Source organism: Salvia splendens, chromosome 21 (genome assembly GCF_004379255.2).
Source record: "Salvia splendens isolate huo1 chromosome 21, SspV2, whole genome shotgun sequence".
Classification (NCBI taxonomy): domain Eukaryota; kingdom Viridiplantae; phylum Streptophyta; class Magnoliopsida; order Lamiales; family Lamiaceae; genus Salvia; species Salvia splendens.
Genome location: NC_056052.1, coordinates 24,647,940 through 24,667,351, shown reverse-complemented (window position 1 = coordinate 24,667,351; position 19,412 = coordinate 24,647,940). Strand labels below are relative to the sequence as shown.

The 19,412-nt window shown below is 39.9% G+C and overlaps 4 protein-coding genes across 11 annotated transcripts; 1 reads left to right on the top strand and 3 right to left on the bottom strand.

Annotated features, from left to right (window-relative positions):
- Positions 1 to 655: 655 nt before the first annotated feature.
- LOC121785100 lies at positions 656 to 4,901 on the bottom strand. Of its 2 annotated transcripts, XM_042183454.1 has the most exons (4): positions 4,696 to 4,901; positions 4,528 to 4,585; positions 962 to 4,123; positions 656 to 885 (listed from the first exon to the last, which is right to left on the bottom strand). In XM_042183454.1, the coding sequence occupies exon 3, from the start codon at positions 4,083 to 4,085 to the stop codon at positions 963 to 965; it is 3,123 nt and encodes a 1,040-aa protein (XP_042039388.1). In that variant the 5' UTR covers positions 4,086 to 4,123; positions 4,528 to 4,585; positions 4,696 to 4,901; the 3' UTR covers positions 656 to 885; position 962. The 2 variants fall into 2 exon arrangements, with proteins under 2 accessions (XP_042039388.1, XP_042039387.1); XM_042183453.1 differs by having other exon boundaries at positions 656 to 4,123.
- A 1,746-nt stretch (positions 4,902 to 6,647) lies between these two features.
- LOC121784612 lies at positions 6,648 to 8,925 on the bottom strand. Of its 2 annotated transcripts, none has more exons than XR_006046738.1 (3): positions 7,830 to 8,925; positions 7,347 to 7,438; positions 6,648 to 7,266 (listed from the first exon to the last, which is right to left on the bottom strand). XR_006046738.1 is itself a non-coding variant. In XM_042182789.1 (3 exons), exons 1-3 carry the CDS (start codon positions 7,728 to 7,730, stop codon positions 7,095 to 7,097), a joined length of 426 nt encoding a protein of 141 aa, XP_042038723.1. In that variant the 5' UTR covers positions 7,731 to 8,925; the 3' UTR covers positions 6,648 to 7,094. The 2 variants fall into 2 exon arrangements, 1 of the variants encoding a protein (XP_042038723.1); XM_042182789.1 differs by having other exon boundaries at positions 7,569 to 8,925.
- A 3,872-nt stretch (positions 8,926 to 12,797) lies between these two features.
- LOC121784610 (leucine-rich repeat extensin-like protein 3) lies at positions 12,798 to 14,760 on the top strand. The gene has a single exon (XM_042182788.1). The coding sequence runs from the start codon at positions 13,302 to 13,304 to the stop codon at positions 14,757 to 14,759; it is 1,458 nt and encodes a 485-aa protein (XP_042038722.1). The 5' UTR covers positions 12,798 to 13,301; the 3' UTR covers position 14,760.
- LOC121784609 lies at positions 14,743 to 19,105 on the bottom strand. Of its 6 annotated transcripts, XM_042182786.1 has the most exons (9): positions 19,007 to 19,061; positions 18,877 to 18,923; positions 18,647 to 18,721; positions 18,148 to 18,419; positions 17,378 to 18,038; positions 16,538 to 16,740; positions 16,202 to 16,446; positions 15,401 to 16,110; positions 14,747 to 14,880 (listed from the first exon to the last, which is right to left on the bottom strand). In XM_042182786.1, the coding sequence occupies exons 3-8, from the start codon at positions 18,665 to 18,667 to the stop codon at positions 15,419 to 15,421; spliced, it is 2,094 nt and encodes a 697-aa protein (XP_042038720.1). In that variant the 5' UTR covers positions 18,668 to 18,721; positions 18,877 to 18,923; positions 19,007 to 19,061; the 3' UTR covers positions 14,747 to 14,880; positions 15,401 to 15,418. The 6 variants fall into 6 exon arrangements, 5 of the variants coding, with proteins under 5 accessions (XP_042038720.1, XP_042038718.1, XP_042038719.1 ...); XM_042182784.1 differs by having other exon boundaries at positions 18,647 to 18,923; positions 19,007 to 19,105; XM_042182785.1 differs by having other exon boundaries at positions 18,877 to 19,098.
- Between the last annotated feature and the right edge of the window lie 307 nt (positions 19,106 to 19,412).

The following is a 19,412-nucleotide window of genomic DNA, read 5'->3' as shown; positions in this document are numbered from 1 at the left end:
ATTACACGTTACTATTATTGTATTCTTGACCAGGAACTTGACTCGAATTATCATAATTTACCTTCTTGCCCCTCAAGTTGCACAATTTTGGTATTTGGTAGTCTCCTAGAATTAATTCGAGCAATTAATGGAGTATAATTTAATCATGCAGTGGGAATTCTATCTCATGGATATAAGTTGCGTGTAATATAGGAAGGCGTGGGCAGGGAAATAAATGAGCAACTACTTTGATGAATTGGCTAATACAGTGTCCACAAAATAATGTCATATTTGGTCATTTCAAAATATCCACGCTTTAATGTAGTACTAGCATTTACAGAGAACTTTTTTTTTTCTTTTGGGACAAATGAACCACATACTCTACTAAATCATTATAAAAGTAAAACTCGTATTCCACTACCTTTTTCCTCAACTTTTATTCACATTTCTTAAAATCTTCACTGGGTCAAAGTTGAACTTTAAATCGTGGACGGGGATGTGTATATGTCTATTTTGACCCACCAACTCATTTTTTATTGTTTCAGCACACACTGACATACATATATGAATATAAGAAATACATAAGTATGCATGTATTTTCAACACAATATGTTCAGAGCTAGTGTTGCAAAAGTGACAAAATCATCTAAGAATGAAAATAAAACAAAAACCGAGAGAAACCCAAGATTTATGCATATTTTCAGTCATGAATTGTACGCAAGACTTAAACTCTTCAAGCAAAATGCTTAAAAACAGGTGCTAATCATCAAACCTTAAGCAAGGCATTTGAGACCAAAACTATGCATCAAAATGTACAATGCTTACAGAGAAATTCATGCTGCCAAGTCCTTCGATCCTCTGAGAATGTACATCCTACAAGTCAGGTATCGTAGCCAAGCACATAAGCTTGGAGCCACAAATACATGTTAGCAACACAGAAATCGAAGAAAGATATAGGCATGAATAGCATAATCCCAAACACCTTAGTATAACCTGCCGGTACACCCTGCAGCACCGCAGTAACAGTTCTTCACCTTGACGTTTCCCTCAGAGTCGCGGATCTGACCCAGAGAGTAGTTGTAACAATAGGTGAGCTCCTGGAGAGGCGGAATGTTCTCCATCGCGAAAAGCATCACATGGGGCATTCTCTTGTCTTTATTGTCATAAATCACATTTTGCCCCCAAAGGTTGGGTGCACAGCTGTGATTAATGAACCTCCCAACATTCCCATATGTCAATGCATCAACTGTGAAACCTCCTCCTTTAACCTCAGCAACTGTTTCATCGTCATCAGAATTGGTGGGGGAAGAATCTTGAAGATTCTGGCCGATGTCAAAGAGATACTCATCATTGCCAATTCTTTCCTCAGCTTCTTTATCTTCAAGAAGTTCTCCTGCGTACTCACATATGAAGCTTCCGGAAGGTATAGAAGTCAGGGCCCTCACACCCCAGCCTCTGCACTTAGTCTTGAAGATCTCGAGCTGAAACTTGATGCCGCGTTGTGTGGCCCTATTGTAGCAGGAAGGGGGGCATTTACAATGAGGACCACACTCGTATACTAGAGTCTTAGTTTCAACTAGAGCGCCATTATGATTGTATGGGATTGCGCCCCCATTTCTATCTGCACATGCACATTTTTCCATGGCAGAACATCGCCCGACACAATTGCAACCTTCTGGGGGGACTGGACGGTACCAATCAGGGTACATCATCTTTGAGATGTAGTTGAATGGAGGCGGTTTTCCATTGTCTATAGTATTCACCGCGCAAATAGGAATGCGCTCTTTTCCATAAGAAATGTCAGCGACACACACTCCTAGGCAGGTCTTGCACTTACTCGACTTCTTCAATTCTTTCCAAGCAAGATCAGGCTGGCCAGGGTTCCTCCTCAGATCAAACATAAAAACCTTCTTACCATGTGACCCTTTTTCTGTAAAGCAATCTGTCACAGTGTATAGGCCATCATAAACATAAGTAGTGACCAATTTAGGCTTGGAATCCAGAGGGTCAACATATTTCATTTCTCTCCAACCGCGAACAACCCGCACTGGTGTCTTTGTATCAATACAATTCTTTAAAGCCAAATTCCCCCCTTTGAGCTTCTGATCCTCAGGCTGTTTAGACTTACTGTTACCAACGACATTTCCACCTTGCCCACTGTATCTTAAAACATCAGCATTCTCCACATCATCGTTATAAACACCGGAAGTAACTATACTGGTAGCAAGTAGAAGTTCATTAACCTTCATACTATCTATACCAGACTGGAATGGGAAGTGAATGCCAACAACAGCAAGCTCCACTCTGTATTGAAATTCGTCGCCCACTTCAACACCCGGAACTGTTCCAATCCTCTTAGTTGTATTTACATATTTTTTCTTCCACTTGAGCGCCTTTGCAGCCTTTAGATCAATCCTATTTTTGCCTTTTCGGCTCTGCTGCTTTGATCTTCCTTCCTCTCCTTCAGTCAGGTTCGCTTCTTCTTCTTCTTCTAGTTGCAAGAGCTTTCTACAAGTAGCATTGAACAACCGAAGAGTTTCTCTCACTCTGTTACGGTCATCACCACGAGAAGAACTCTTGGGACCAAAGCGAGGGCCAAAGCGAGGGAAGCTTATTTCATATTCTTTTAGGTTGCGGCTGGAAGGAAAAGTTGTAGCAGAATCTCCATCATGAGCACCATCATCTTCAAGCGTCAAAGAACCAGGCCCGTTAATTATATCATTGAGCATATGAACCTTTTTCTTCTTCTTAGAAGACAAGCCCGGAGATTTAGTTTCAGGTTTACTTTTTCTGGCAACAGCCTTGCCCTTCTGTCGCCAAAACAAAATATGCTTCCTCTTTTTTGCTCCACTTGTCCCTCCATGTGAGTTAGTTATTGTTGTCTCCTTCTTCCATGGACAATTAGGTGCAGCCCTTACACCATGGAGAACCTCCCTATCAACATCATCCTTTGAGCCATCTGGGCTGCTTATAGCAGCTTTTGATTTCCTCCATGAGCCAAGTGGTGCAGCCATCAGACCATGTACAAGCTCCCTGTTTAAGTCATTCCTGGAGCTAAAATCACTATGTGGAGGAATACCTTTATCATTTCTATCTGGTGAAAAAGTGGCAATTTCTTTCCCAACTGAAGCTCTGGCATCCTCAATCCTGATATTCACCAACGCCTTAGACATAGTATATGATCCTGTGCACGCTCCATTTGTTTCAGTGATGTCATGCTCTAAATCTCTGCTGTACTCTTCAAATTCCATCACGCCCCCTTCTGCTGTGGCCACTGTCATTTCTCCTAGCAATCCTCTTCCCGCGTTAGCATCCAATGTTTCGCTTTCTTCAATTTCAACACGAACATTGTGAAGCCCATCAAGACATTCATCAAAGGTCCTGAGCATCTCACTTGTTATCTCCATCTCTGAGACATCGGTCAGCATAATTGGTTCTGGCATCAATTCTGGGGTAGCCATCCTCTTTTCTTCCTCAATCAATGAAGAAACATATATGCCACATTGTAGAGGGAAATCGAGAACAGCAGATACTCTTCTAGGATGGTATTTGTCTTTGTGCATAATGGAAATCTCTGGCTGAATACTACCACAAATGGCAGAAAATTCCCAAGGACCACCCAAGGACTTATCCACCTCAACACTAGAGTTCTGAAATGAAGCTACACCATGATCCTCCTTTAACTCTTCCACCACTAGTTGAGATCCAGAATGATCAAGAGTATCTATGTTCTTCACAATGTCAACTCCAACAAGATCTGGTTCTAGCATCGCTTCCTGAACTTCATCTGTGAGGCCGTGTATTATCGTTATTTCCCCATTTCCCACATTCTCATTTGCCTTTTCGATTAATTTATCAAACATCATGGCCAGGCGTACGTCTATGCTACTGCTTGCGGCACCTGGAGCCTCTCTACTCCCAGCCACCTCACCAGCAAAACTTTCTTCTGATCTCGAATTCACTGGCACTGCATTGGGCCCACACCCAGGCGGAAAATCACGGATGGAAGATACTTTTCTGGGCTTATATTTAGGCATAAAACCATTCTCCAATGGCCGCTTATATGAGACCTCATTAGATAAGCCACCATTTGTAAATGAAACCATTCTCTGAGGTCAATCGCTACAAGAAGTCAAGTTCGAACCTGAAAATTTAGATAGAAATTTTTACAATGACACAGTAAAACTAAGACTGGCACCCCCAGACAGCAGACACACACAAAAAGGAATAATAGTAAAGAAGAAATTGCTAGGTTTGCTAAAAACAATTAAGGGATCACTTGAACAACAGATGTACAAAAATAGTGTTCCATCTATCAAAACACGCGTCCACAGAACAACATATACCAACTTTAGAACATAAATTTAGGGCAAAAATTGCAAAAGCTAAAAAAAATGAAAAAATTGGTGACTCCTAAGTCCTAACAGCAACCGCAACACAGTAACAATGAAAAACGGGAAAACAAACAAGTAACCGACAAGACGAACAATGATCAAAACAAGAACCCAGACATGCAACCACACAAACAAAACAAGCATGCAGAAATACCTGAAGCAGTCTCTCCGATCAATCGAACGCGAATCGCAGGAATCGGTCACCGCAAAAGCTGCATTAACACAACAAACATTATTTTCCAGAAATCAGCAACAAATCAACGCGAATTGCAGATATAGAAATCGCAAAAAAATATAAAATGAAACGATAATTTAATACTACCGAGGAGTCGTCGTCGCCGCCGCGGTGGAGATACCGGAGCCTTCGGATTCCTGCTTCAGGTGACCATGGTATATACATACACACAGAGTAGTGGCGGATGATCGTGTGTGAAGGATTGGGAATTGAAGAAATCTGCAGCGAGCAAAGAGTGTGCGAGTGGAGAGGGAAACGGAAATTTGGGTAGTGGAGCAGTGCAAAGGGTGCTGAAATGACAGTTTTAGCCCTTCAATTTTGGGGGAACATTGTCTTTGGCTGGCGCGATTCTGAGACGGATGGTGGGCGAATTACCGAATTTAGGCTCGTGACACAAGGATCCAAGGTTCGGGTCGTTTGTCTCATTCCATTATCTTATTTTAAAAAGAATAATGCTATACGGCCACATTATGGCCAGCCATAAATTAATTAAATAACAAAAAAATTGATGTTTTTTTAAAATTTTTGATTTAATACTACTTGATTTTACTTTTATATCATTTTCATTATATATTGCTCAACATGTTAGTGTTGCTCTTTCGTAGTTTTTACTCAACTTATTACTACTCTCATTTCTTGATTGTTGCTCAACGTATACAGTAATTCGTGATATTAATGTGTTTTACGTAATGGAATTCAAAGATAAGTATCAACTCACAAGTCCATTCACACACATATAAGTTTATATCGGTAATTCTATTTTTTTATATATGTAAATGGACTAAATTAACTCTTTATGGCCGGCCACATTATGGCCATTTAACATCACTCTTTTAAAAATACTTCTTCCATCCACTAAAATTAAACCTTGATTCACAAACTCTTATTTAAAATTGGTAAAATATGAGAGAATAAAAAAATATTACCATACCAGTCTAATCTTGATAGACAAACAAAACACAACAAAATAACTTTTTGAGGGGGAGTAGGGGCGGTCGGTAGGAATATATAATTGTCATCCAAAATTGTTATGTGAGCAATATGCACGACAGTGAGAGTATCATTCTTACTTTTTAAAAGATTATTATCAATAATGGTTTCCATATATTCTTATAATGATTCGAACATATTATTTATTAGTTAGAAGAGAAATATCTAATCAATTAAGTTGTTATTCATTGACATATCACATGAGTATCATTCTTGTTGAGTTCATAGTATTTCATTCGTCCCATTTATAACTGCGTTGTTAAAAAATATGGGAGATTAAATAAATAAGTCAAGAAAAAAATAAAATAAATAATTAAAATAAAATAAATAATTAAAATAAAATAAGGCATTAGGTGTGCTGAATTTTGTCATAAAGAGAATAACTCACTATATTGGAATAAACTAAAAAAAATAGTTATGATTTTATATATTTAGTTGCTAATGTATACTAGTATATTAAGTTTAAAAGAGTGTTTTGAAGATGTTAAGAAATAAAAGGAAAAAGGTAATGTAAGTACTCCGTTAATTAAGAAAGAGAACAAGCAAATGTAAATACTCATTTAGTTGTATAATCTTTCGTAGTTTCGTATGTCCATAAAAAGTAAATACTGTGTAAATATATTGGTGTTGATTTACTTTTTCTGAAATAGAAACCTGAGATTTTTTGAAAAAAAAGGAAAGCGTGACAATATCTAACGGAAAGGGGAAATGGAAACGTGGCATGTTTTGAAAAAGAAAAAGGAAAGCCTGTGACATTTTTCTAAGCGAATAAATGATCAGTAATTTAACGATCGAATAAATATATCTATTTTATTTATGCATTTTTAATTCATATTCAGTCGTTAATTTACCTAAAATTCATTGTTATCCTCCAATTTTTTAGTGCGTAGGCGTTAGAATTGCAAAAACTGATTCAACACTCAACAACAGTGGCCTAGTGGTACAATATGAAAACCTTTTTTTTTTTTTTTTTTTTTTATCACAAATCTGAGTTGCGTCAACAATATTATCCCATATGGTTTGCAAAAAAACAAGATTTACCTAGAACATTGCCATCCAAAACCAAAAAATTCATGAACACATTTATTGAGATACTACTGAAAAACACGTTTATTGAGATGGGAGGAATAGTAAGGAAGATAGACACAAACACATTATGCACTCAGCATCCAGCTACAAGATGAGCTGAGCAAACAACAAGAATATTAGGATTGGTGTGTAGAAGGTAGATTAAGGAAACAAACCCCATATGTGACTGAATGAAGCAAACAGCATATCTATCTCTGCCAAGGCCTCTTGTTTGCCGGGTGTTGTAAGATTTGCAGTCGTGGCATTTCTGGCCGACAACGTGATATTTCACTTCAGAGTTACTTCCACAGTCATTGCAAAGAATCCAAACCAGTAGTTGAAGGACCATCATTCATATTATGCATGCTTGATGCTTCAAGCTCAAGCTTGAATGTGTGTGGGCGTGTGTAGCTTCTCGCACTTGCTTATTAAAGTTGAATGTGTAGCTTGACTGTGTCTGTGTGTGCAAGAGGGAGGGAGTTGGAGACCATCTTATCTTCGTAATATGGCAGCATAGGAGTAGCTGCAATCTCCAGGTCATACTTCTCCCACACTTTCGACATTTTGCGAACTGACTTCGAACAGATGGGGCAAGCGTACCTGTCACGGAATTATGTCAGTTTACATTGTGTATGAAACAAAGAAGAAATTAGCCACACACTTCGATATTGATCACTCACCGATAGTAATCCTGCATTTGTTCCAAGCATGTTCGATGTATGGTGTGCCCGCATGGCATAGAAACTACATCGTTTCTCGACTCAAACAGATACTGTATGGAATGGTACATCACAAGTAACAATAAATCCAAGGTTAAAGGCTCCATTCATAAAAACCTAAATGAGCGATTCATCCAAGTAAGCAAGCATACAAGAAAGGTAACAAACAAATCAAGCACTCACGAACTTCAAAGCTTTATAGCTGCCTATGATAACTATTGCATGGAATTTGATTCTTGACGTCCAAATACAGGGGCTCAATCTATATGTGCAGCAGTGTGAAAAGATTAAGTACATTCTGAAAGCCATAGCACTGTTGGCACGAAATTTGAGAAATTTATGCATTTCATATGCATCATCTTCTCCCAAACCAAATTTCTAGCCAAAATATTCTCTTAACCATTCCAAATAAATCCTAATATATTCTCATAGTGACATTCTTACCGAACTATCAGAGCAAGCGGCACTAGAATCTGGGCAGAAACAACCCAACTAAAGAAAAGAATAGCATATATCACCTGTCTAGAAGTTGAGTCACCCTGTCTCTTATCCACACAGACATATCACTATAATGCGAGGAACACTATTTGGAATCAAGTTGTTTGGATTTGGATGGAGCACAAAATTCCCATAAAGAATGACAACCACTAGTGTGTTAACATTAATTCAGTCCAAAAGGTGAGAAGTGGACAAAGTGTCCACGGAGAGAGTTGCTAGGTGAAACCTAGAAAAAGCACTTTCCAACTTCACTCCTTGACAAGAAAACAACCAAATATAAATAAGACCTCCGAAAAAGTTGCAGCCAGCAAAAAAGGTTCCCCCATTCAGATAGCCTCAAATTATTCAAAACATAGTGTCCGAGATCTGCAAGCAGCTAATACGGACGTCATTTTCCACATTAAACTTATCGCTGTCGCAAACTAAGCGATAAATAAGTATTTATAACTTCAATTTAGCGCTGAAACAGTGATTTAGTTGAGCTGTTGACATCTAACACTGGTTCATCTTAATCAAACGGCTAAGGCTTAGATTCTCATCCCCATCGTCGCATATATATAAAAAAGTGCACTGAGAATAATATCACTCATTTAAATATTTAAAAAAATTCTCACGAACAATCGAGCAATATTTCTGACAGCGAATTCACTACGATAGAAAAAAAAAAGAACAAAAGTGAGCGCAAAAAAGGCATCGCAAAATGCGACAAGTTACTGCACGAGGACGAGGCTACCAAAAATTAAGAACACGATAAAAATATGAACGGAACCAAAATCAAACAAACGGAAAAACGAAATCAGCATTAACACATTCAGGAAACGAACTTTAGAAACCGATACTCCTTGGCGGCAATGAATTCCTCCCGCCAAAATCTCCAGCAGCCTACACACAGAGATCAGAGACTGGAGCAGAAATACAAGCAAAAATTAGACAATGCAGATATTAATACGCGGATCACAGCAAGCTTCTTTCGTGTATGAGGAAGTAGCTTAACAAAGTCGACAATTTTGAGAGCACGAATCGGAAAAGAGAGAGAGGGAGAAAAAAGTTGCGTTGTGATTTTCACATCGGAGGTGTCAATATCTGAATTATGGGCATAACAGCATCCACATCCGTGCTCTTACCAATCGAGCACCGATGTGGGCCCGACTCCACTTTTTCTACCTGCTCTTAGCCAAGAGCACAACACTCATATTCATGCTCTTTCGCAAGTACAAGCACAAGGTCACATCATTCCATTATTCAATTTAAATAAAAACATTTCCACAAAATTAAAATATATTAAAAATACCAAGAATAATATTACAAATTATAAAAAAATTAAAAATTACATAATTAAATTCCTAAAAATAAAAATTGTATAATTAAAATACTAAAAAATAAAAATTACATAATTAAAATCCTAAAAAATAAAAATTACATAATTAAACTCCTAAAAAATAAAAATTACATAATTTAAGCGTAAAAATGCCCTCAGGGAAGACTAGTCATCATCCGGCAATACCCCCAACGTTCTTTGGAGACCCCGTATCATCGCCACATGCGATCAAAGTTGCTCGGGGGGTCATATTTGACCTATCGGCCAAATTGAGTTGGGCCAAAACCTCCCACAACGAGTTGGTGGGGGGTTGAGGTGGCACATAGGGAGCGGGAGCCGGTTCGGGGGCGGATGGAGTCGTGGCGCGACGGCGGTTGGCGGCCGCCTTCTTCATTCCTTGCGGTCGGCGTTGGGAACCGCTCGGGCCGGCGTCGGGGCTACCCAAGTTAGCTCCGGCAAGTTAGCTAGCCACGTCTTCGGAGCTGGCGTCGGATAGTGATACCGACCTTGACCGTTTGGAGGAGCCGCTAGAGGAGGATGTTACGCCTCCCCTATACTTCGGATGCGACCGCTTCCCCGCCGACTGCTCTTCCTGGAGGTAATACCTCTGGAACTTTTGGATTTCTTCTTTGGCTCTGTATATGGCGTTGCGCACTATACTCTCGTTGCGCTCGATTGTTCCAGCCGGCCGGTTTTCATTGTACCGGCGACAGATGCGCCACCAATAATGATCGTCGGATTGGTTCGTGCCAACCTCAGGATCTTCGGAGATTGACAAGAATGCTTTGAACAGTTGCTCCATCTCCGCCGAAGTGTACGGTGTGCGGACACCGCGAGTAGGAGGAGTCGGAGTTTGGGAGGGGTCGCTCGACCTCGCTCTAGCTCGGGTGCATCTTGGTCGTTGATCGGGTAAGGCCGGTAGCCACCCGGAACTTCCGAACCTTAGGTTTGAGGAGGGACCGAATATTCCGTTTCCGGACTAGGAAACGGTTGTGAACCGAACCAATCGGGGTTCCAACCGTGGGAGCCCGGGGGTGATCGTCGTGGCCGGACATTGTTTTGTTGTAAGATTAAGAGTGAAAGAAAGATTGAGAATTGAGAATGAAAATGAGAGAATTTAGATAAGAATTGTGTAATGTGGTGTGAATTTTTGGTGTGAAAGTGGGGGTATTTATAGATGAAAATGTGTATTTTTGGGGTGGAAATTTGAAAAATAAATTAAAAGTGGGTAGAAAATGAATATAATTTTTTGGGAAGTGGGAAAATATATATATTTTATTTTTAATCGAATTTTTTAATTAAAATCCGATTTTTTTAAAAAAATAAATAAATTGCCAACGGCAATAGAAAGCTGCCACGTCGCCTGCTCGCTGGCACGGACGTGCTCGATGCATCGAGCAGCGCCGTGCCAGCGGCAAGAGCGCAGCGGCGGACAGCTCATCCGCGCCGCTGGCACGGACGGACGGACGAGCTTGTGCTCGCCGATGTGGATACTCTAAGAGGCGACAGCCGACCCGGGGAAGTCAGTTGGGCGATTGTGACAGCTCTGTGTGAATTTACATTACTGCCCCTGTAGGCGCGTGCCAGTATTAATTTTTTTGGAGGAGATAATAATGTATTGAGATCAGCTTATCTTACAAGTTTTAATAAGAATAATGTGCTGTGGCTTTGTACATGGAGTCGAATAGAGAGTATTACATTTTCTCATAAAAATTAAATAATGTACGTACATTAGTTTTCATACGTATTGCTGGAAATATACTGTATTTTATTTGATAGAATGTATTGTGAATTAGTAGTATGTGACAAGAAAAATGATGAGTGTTGTGAATGCTAGTATGGATAAAAGAAAAAAAAAATTGTATAAAAAACGACAAAGAAACAAATGTTCACAAGTATATACTGTATATGTAACAAATGAGCTAGTTTTCATTCTCAACGAAAATTAAGTTTGTCTTTTTTATTTTCGTAACATTGTGTTGGCCAACAATTTCTCGATATTAGGTTAATTCTATATTATTCTTACCATCATTCCATTTTTAATCATTCGAAGTTTCATGCGATAACATAAAATTGGGCAAAATGTTAGAAAAAAATATAATGATTTGATTAATTTTTTATAATCCTGCAATTTTTTAAAACGACTACTTATATCACAATTTTGACAGGTTTTTCAATTATCTCATAATATTATAATTTTGACATGAGTATAATATTATAAACGATTTAAACGTAGAAATTTATTCAACACGCTCAAACTTGCTTTGCATGGAAATAGTGTGATTTGCACAAAATAGCAAATGAATAATCAGAGTATTTTACAACGCAAATTCATGTCAACGGTACTGCAATTCAGCAGACAATTAGGTCTGTCCATCAGAATATCGAGTATTGGGTACATGATGCCTGATATATCAGGTGTCCGATGTCCGATAGGACATCGAGTATTGGGTACCTGATATCCGATATATCGGGTGTCAGATACCTGGTACAATTTCCGGATCAGGTTCGGGTTTTTTGGATTTTGGGATCGAGTTTCAGAAAAATTCAGGACCCCGGTTGGGCCGGTGTTGAGAGAAAAAACTTGTTAAAATTTAAATCTAAATTGCTAAACTAATGAATATAATTACATATATAACCAATTTCTATGATGCGAGGAAAAATATACAAACTGAATGTTATTTTGCAGGCGCTCAATGACCAAGTACTGAAACATTCCCTAAGGGCATCAGCAGTGGGGCGCCCTAAGGCGCGCCCTAAAGCTCGCCTTATGCACCGCCACGTCGGCATTTTATCCTCCTACCCTTTCACCTGCAGTGGGGCGCCCTAAGAGGCGCCCTATAGGTTTTACTATTGTTTTGTTAATTAGTTTAAATGTTTTCAAATATATAAATGCAAACTAATTAAAAAACACAACGATTAACTAAAAAACGGCAAATACTACATTGATTAAAAAAAATTACACGAGTTAGAAATATAAAAAAAGTTGACTACTCTACAAAAGCCCAAACTTCCGGCGCAGCTCATCAATCAACCCCTGGAGGTATTCGGCTATGGCCGGGTCTGTACACTTCATGAGAGCGTTATGCGTGTCCAACAACGTCCGCGCCATCGAGGCCGTTGCCAACTCCGCGTAGGCAAGTGCCGAGGGGTCGGGGTCGGGATCGGCGATGGGGGGGGCGGCCACGACTTGCGAGGAGGATGTCACCTTCGCCTTCCCCTTGTTCTTCGCAGCCTTGACGCCTACGGGACACCGAGAGGACATCGGTGTGCCGGAACTCTCATCCTCCGTGTACGTCCGGTTGAGGTCCACCGGATATGCTCCGCTTTCGCTGCTCGTATAACCGCCAGTGTCGGTGGTCTTCGTCCTCTTTGTCACACCGGTGTGCAGAATCTCGCCTTGGAACTATGCTTGTCCTTCAATAGCGCCCAGACATTGAAATGCTTGAAGTCGTCGTATGTGGACCGTACGAATCCGTACTGAAATCGGGATCGTACGACCAATATTCGTCAGGTTGTGTACCCGGCCAACGTGCACCACCTCCAAACATCGGACTATTGGGACTTGAGTAATCAACGGAATCCATTTTCTAGTGTAAATTGAGAGTGAAAATGCGAATGAAAATGTTACAAATGAAGGTGGGGTAGGGGGTATTTATATAAATGAATTTTTCGAATTTTAAAAATAAAAAAACAAAAACGCGTTGCATCGTCCGCGTCGCCCACAGTGGGCGGACGATGCCCTATCGTCCGCGCTTCCTCTGCGGACAATCTGTCGGACGAGGACGACGCATCGTCCATCGTCCGCGCACCCATAGTGGCGGACGATAGGCCGCCCGAGTCCGCCCTACTGTGGGTGCCCTAATAAAAACATACTCCCTATAGCATGTGAAATCCATTATGCAAATATATATGTGGTGGACATTACAGCAAAAGGCAAACAGAGAGTAACAAAAGGCAAGAAAATCTCATCTAAACTAACTTGTTAGCAACAGAGCAATCAAAATTCATGCTCCATCTCAGTTATTCACAACAGCAGATCTACATCAAAGCCCCACTCAATGCAGCTCCAAAACTCATAACTGAACAATCACAACACAATGAAGGGAGATACTTACCATTTTCGTCGTTTTCACGCCTCGAAAATCTTGTTTCTCTGCACCATCTTTCTCCTCCCCAACGTCTCCACCGAATATCATGCCCCCATTGCAGCAAACGATGATCCTCACCACCAGAGGAGGCTCCAGTCCTACGAGGGAGAATCTCTAGCAGTTGAGCCCGGGGTCGAGATTGAGAACCCTAGGTTGCGGAATGGCTACATTGCATTACAAGCTTGGAGAGAAGCCATGATGTCTGATCCAAAGAACATCACTGCCAACTGGGTCGGAAAAGACGTATGTAACTACACCGGTGTGTTCTGTTGGCCCACGCCTGAGTTTCCACACGAGCTCACGGTTGCGGGCATTGATCTCAACCACGGAGACATCGCGGGGAGCCTCCCCAATGAGCTGGGCCTGCTGTATGATCTTGCTATGGTTCACATAAACTCGAATAGATTTTGTGGGGCGATTCCCAAAGGTTTTGTCAACATGAAGCGCCTCTACGAGCTGGATCTCAGCAACAATCGTTTTGCAGGCAAGTTTCCTCAGGTTTTGCTCCAGCTACCAAGCCTGAGATACCTAGACATTCGTTTCAACGAATTCGAGGGCGAGCTCCCAAGGAAACTCTTTGAGATAGATCTTGATGCTATATTTGTCAACAACAACAGATTTTCCTCTGCCTTACCTGACAACATCGGCAAGTCACGCGTCTCTGTCATCGTCCTGGCCAACAACAATTTCGGCGGATGTGTTCCTGCAGGTTTAGGTGAGATGGGAGAAACATTGAACGAACTGATTCTCATAAACACTGGTATATCATCGTGTTTCCCAAGTGAAATCTCTAAGCTGAAGAACTTGACAGTGTTAGATTTGAGCGAAAATAAGATCGTAGGTTCATTACCTAATAGTATCGGGGAAATGAACAGCTTAGAACAGCTGAATCTGGCACACAACATGATGTCTGGAAAGATTGGTGATCGGTTATGTGAACTTCCGAATTTGGTGAACTTTGCATACGGCTTCAATTTCTTCTCCAATGAGTCTTCTTCATGCCCAAAACTGCACAAGTTTGATGATGGAATGAATTGTTTAAAAGACAGGCCAAACCAAAGATCTGCATTGGAGTGTCAAAGGTTCTTGGCTCGGACGGTTGATTGTAGCAGCTACAAATGTAATCATTCTGACCCAGAACCACCACCAAAGGTGCTGTCTTTCCCGCCCCCACAACCACCCCTAATGTCTCCAACCCCTGCTGAGCCATCTCCATCTCCAGCTCCTCAGCCCTCCGTTTCTCCTCCTCCACCTACCAAGCCACAGCCCGTGCCACCACCACAACCATCATCACCACCACAAGTTCAGCCTGACATCCCTCCTAGCCCAGCCTCACCTCCTGCTCCAAACTCTACAACACCATTGTGTCCGTGTCAACAACCATCAAATCCACCACCGAAACCTTGATTACCTCCATTTTCAGACTCCACACATTCACTTTCTTGTTAAGAAGCTATCCCACCACCACTAGAACAACTTGTGTTTCTATTTATCCCTGAGACAATGAGATTCAATCTTCAGATCGTTCCTGCTCATCAAGTGAAGTATGAAACAGTGTTAGATACAATTCAAACACAAGGTTCCAGTATCTCATTGTGCAAAAGCTGATCAGGGAACTTATAGAAGATGATGAAAAAGGTAAAAAAAAAAGGTTTTTTCATTTGTTCAAGGAATAATGTAAAGTTACGAGCTTCTACCTTTGAATAATAGTAGTTCCTAATTATCAACATTATCTTCAGAGTCATTATCTTCTCCAGCCATTTTATTTCACATGCAAAACTAAAAATCAACATTCATATGAATCATTATGTTGAGTTTTGGTTTATAATAGTAGTTCCTAATTATCAATGTGAAGCATAGAGAAAACACACGGTGAAAATTTATGATCAGGCTATTATGACCAATTACAGCTAGTAGGCATACACATCTAAAAGACCAAGGTTTAATTAAGATACCATTTAAAAGCTAGAATCTACCAAAAGGGGGGTCACACATTTTACGCTTCAGTTTCAGCCAAAATTTATGGAATTGGAACTTGGAAGCAAGACCTGCATAAGTAATCCAGATCAATTGATCCGTGGCAAAGGCTGAATATTTTCTGCCAATATGGAGTTTGTCCCTGAAGACACTGGCTGTAACAACCCACAATTCGACAAATCCTCCATGTTTTTGATGTCTTGTTTCATGCGATTCACGAGTGAAATTGCATGTCCAAGAACTAGAGGGTCATCTGGAAGGTTCTGTAGCAGGCTAAGCAAGGTTTCCATATAAACTTGAGCAGACAATAATGGCCTCGCAATCTGCCGACTACGGCAGTAAATTGCCACCTTGATTGTGTGTTTACACATATTACCCACCATTGACCAGGAGCAATCACACAACCCGAACTCAGAACCAGGATTCCATAACGTATAAGCCATGCTACTATCTGCCTGAGAAACAACTTTTGCAAACTGGAGATTTTCCTCATCCAGCAGGACATCCATATCCGAGATATGCTCTGCCTGATACCATGGGTTGGTTAAACTGAATCTATCCCTTAGATTTTCAAAATACCCCGTCTCCACTATATATGTGTCGAACCAGTAGAAGGAGTGAAATTGGGTTGTCAACGCATGAATCAACAAATCAATTCTGTGTGACTTTTCCACCAACAAAGAGAGGACCCTCGATTTTAATCGCAGGTGATAGGATTCTATTGAAGCATAATGCTCTAGCCCTGCCACTGGGAGAGTCCCGACACAATTGAACCATAAATCTGCAACATAACATTATCATATTAAAGTCTGCATTCCATGATTAAGAGCAAGGAACAAGTATCCTCATCTAACAGTTAAGACAAACTGTACCTAATTTTGGCAGCCATTTACTTCTGAAATACTCTACAAATTCAGACTGATCAACATATATTTGCAGGAACTCTTCAACCGCAACTGCAGTGCTCGACACATTCCCTGCGCTATACAATATCCTGCCTAGGTGCTTAAACATCTCTCTTTGAGCATCAAAATTGTGACAGTGTTTTAATAGGCTTTTAAGCCAACCACGACGAACATGCCAGAGGCATAATAGAATTCGACATTGGAAAGCTTCACTGAGAGAATAAATTGCAGAGTTAGATGATGGATGATACTACTTCAACTTCTACAAGAGAATGGCATAACAATTCCATATTCACCACATACCGAATAACCGAGAGCTGAAAAGAGGGATCATCCACTATAATTGCATGGGGTCTCCATCTTGTGTCCTTGCCACGTAGTCTCTCAACGAGGGACAGCATCCATTTGTGCGTATTATTATTACCATGAGAAGAGGAAGTAATAATCCAGGCAACTGGAACTGCATTATGTGACGAATCGAATGCCAGTAGAGAGCATAAAGTATCCTGTACAAGTCCAAAGATATGGTAAAAGTCAAAAGAATGAGGCAAATTAACAAAAACTCTAATTTGAAAAACTCAAGATAATGCTTTCATCATTAAGGTACCAAAATAAGTACTGAATCTAATAGCATATGCAAGCGTATTCTTAATTTCTATCTCACTGTTTGAAGTTTTTGTCTACCTAACAAATGATATGTAAATAAGATACACAAACACCCAATTATACGAGGAAACCAAAGAATAAACCCCAAAACACAAAAAAAAGAAAACAATGTTGAGTACTCCAAATATCAAAGTGCAGGCAAAACATAATAGCAATTCTACACAAAAAGAAAACAATGTTGAATACTCCATATATCAAAGTGCAGGCAAAACATAATATCAATTCTACACAAAAAGAAAACAATGTTGAATAGCAAAACATTATCCGCCCCCTATTTGTATCCAATGGAAAATTGAGGTATACCTTACAAGTTCATACCCAATATTAATGTTTTCACATGGTAAATCGACAGAACTTGAAGAATCGTGTATTTGCTTTTAAATGATAGTAATTCTAAGAAAATTTTATAAAGGTCCAATTTAGAACTACTTGGGGTGACACTCTAATAAACAAGGAAAGTAAAAAATCATAAAGAACCTTAAGTCTCTTAGATCCAGATGCAGTATGAAAAGCTATGGATCCACTATGTCCATAGCGAAGCATCTGCTGCAGCTGCCAATCGGACTGTAATCCTAATACAAAAGTTTCAGAACCAGAACTCTCCTCGAAGTAAAACACATGCTTATGGTGGCGTTGTACCCACATCTTCACACTGCATTCAACATTGGAATGCAACTCATGGCAGGCATTGCGTATAAGCCTTTCCATGTTACGGACATCATTGCGTGCCAGGAAATCATCACGGATATGGGGACCCCCATGCCTCTGCACCTCTTCCATGTGATGCTGGACTATTGTATCCAAGGATACTCCAACATGAAGCATGGCCATCACCTTTTGACGAAGTTCCTCTGATATTCGAGGAGCATACATAGCTCTAGTTCCCACAGATTCTTGATCAAGTATCCCATGGCAGGGAGCTCCTGTTTTATCCACATGATTTCTCTGATTGTATATGATGAGAGCAAGTAGAGGCCGGGTGTATAAACGTTTAACAGTGAAGTGACAAAGACATCCCCGCATCATGTGCCTTCTCCCTGGCCTACTTCCCTTACCCGAAGCAGGTTTGATGCTCGAGTTTTCACCTATATGAGGTTCAGAATCCCTGTAGTCTTCAGGACCATAAGAACACCAGTACCTAGACACAGAAATAGTCAGTACCTCTACAATCTCTAATGTGATTTGCAATGCTACTTCAAGGGTGCCATCTTCAAATTAAGTAATACTACTTACAAGGAGTTACATACAATGTATACTCAAGATAGCCATCGACTCTTGGTCTGCTAAGACTCCCCTCGGGTCTCTTCCTTCTTGATTCGACACGAAAGCTAGCAGGGCAGTCTGCATTGCTGGATTCACCTTTCACAAAATCATCCACTCTAGAAAAGGGAATCAGTGCAATATCATCACCACCTTGTCGACCACCTTCGACTTTAAACCAATTGAAATGAGCTGCAGAAAACTCGGAATAAGGAGGATCTTGAACCGGTAGGTTTAGTATGTCTTCCATCCTCGACATCTAACACAATTGAATTGTAGAAATACAAGCAAGTAAGCATTCATCAAAATTCTATATAACATCAATAAACAAGCTTTGATTTTTCTCTATATAGTTCAATTTTAGCAGGACTAATATGGATTCAACAGTTAAACACTGAAATTAGTATAAAGATGGTATGATGAACAATTTAAAAAATATATATATTAGAAAAAAAAATGCAAACAAAGAGTGGAGAGTATTTGTACCTTTGCTTCATTACTCTTCATCCTTTCCCCCTGCACGCTTATGTTCGCTGATTGAATTCAAGCAATCTGTATTTTCTGCAAACAAGGTACGAAACTTCAACTTATCATTCAAGGCTGTGAAATTACTGGATTTTCGACGCTTATCTTCGGTGATTGAAGTAAAAATTCTGTGTTTTCTGCAGAGAGCGAGATTCCAAACTTCAACTCGACATTCAATGCTTTGAACTTACTGGATTTTCAAAGCTTAGCTGATTGGCTTAAAAAAGTTCGGTATTTTCTGCAAATTGAGGTTGCAAAACTTCAACTTTACATTCGAGGATGCAAAATCACTGGATTTTCAAAGATTCAATTATCACAAACCAGTGACAGAAGCCTGAAGAGAATTATCGCGCAAAATATGATGCGAAGAGTGTTTTGTTTTCTCGTGTTTTTGCTAATTTATTTTGCTCCCCTTTTTTCCATTTTTCACTTTCAATGACATTTATATATATATATATATATATATACACACTCGTATATGGTGATCTGATAGATAAATAATACTACCAAAATACAATTTATAATTAAGTTTTGAGATCATTTTAATTATATGGATTAGCTATGACTAATTATTCAATAATTATTTATCTAAGATTGAATTGTGAGATTGAATCTGATGAACCAAACGCACTACATATTTAATTTATTATAGAATGTTGCAAACTGAATATTGCTGTATATATATAAACAGTAAAGGTTTTTTTTCTCCCTTTCTTTTTCCTCTCAC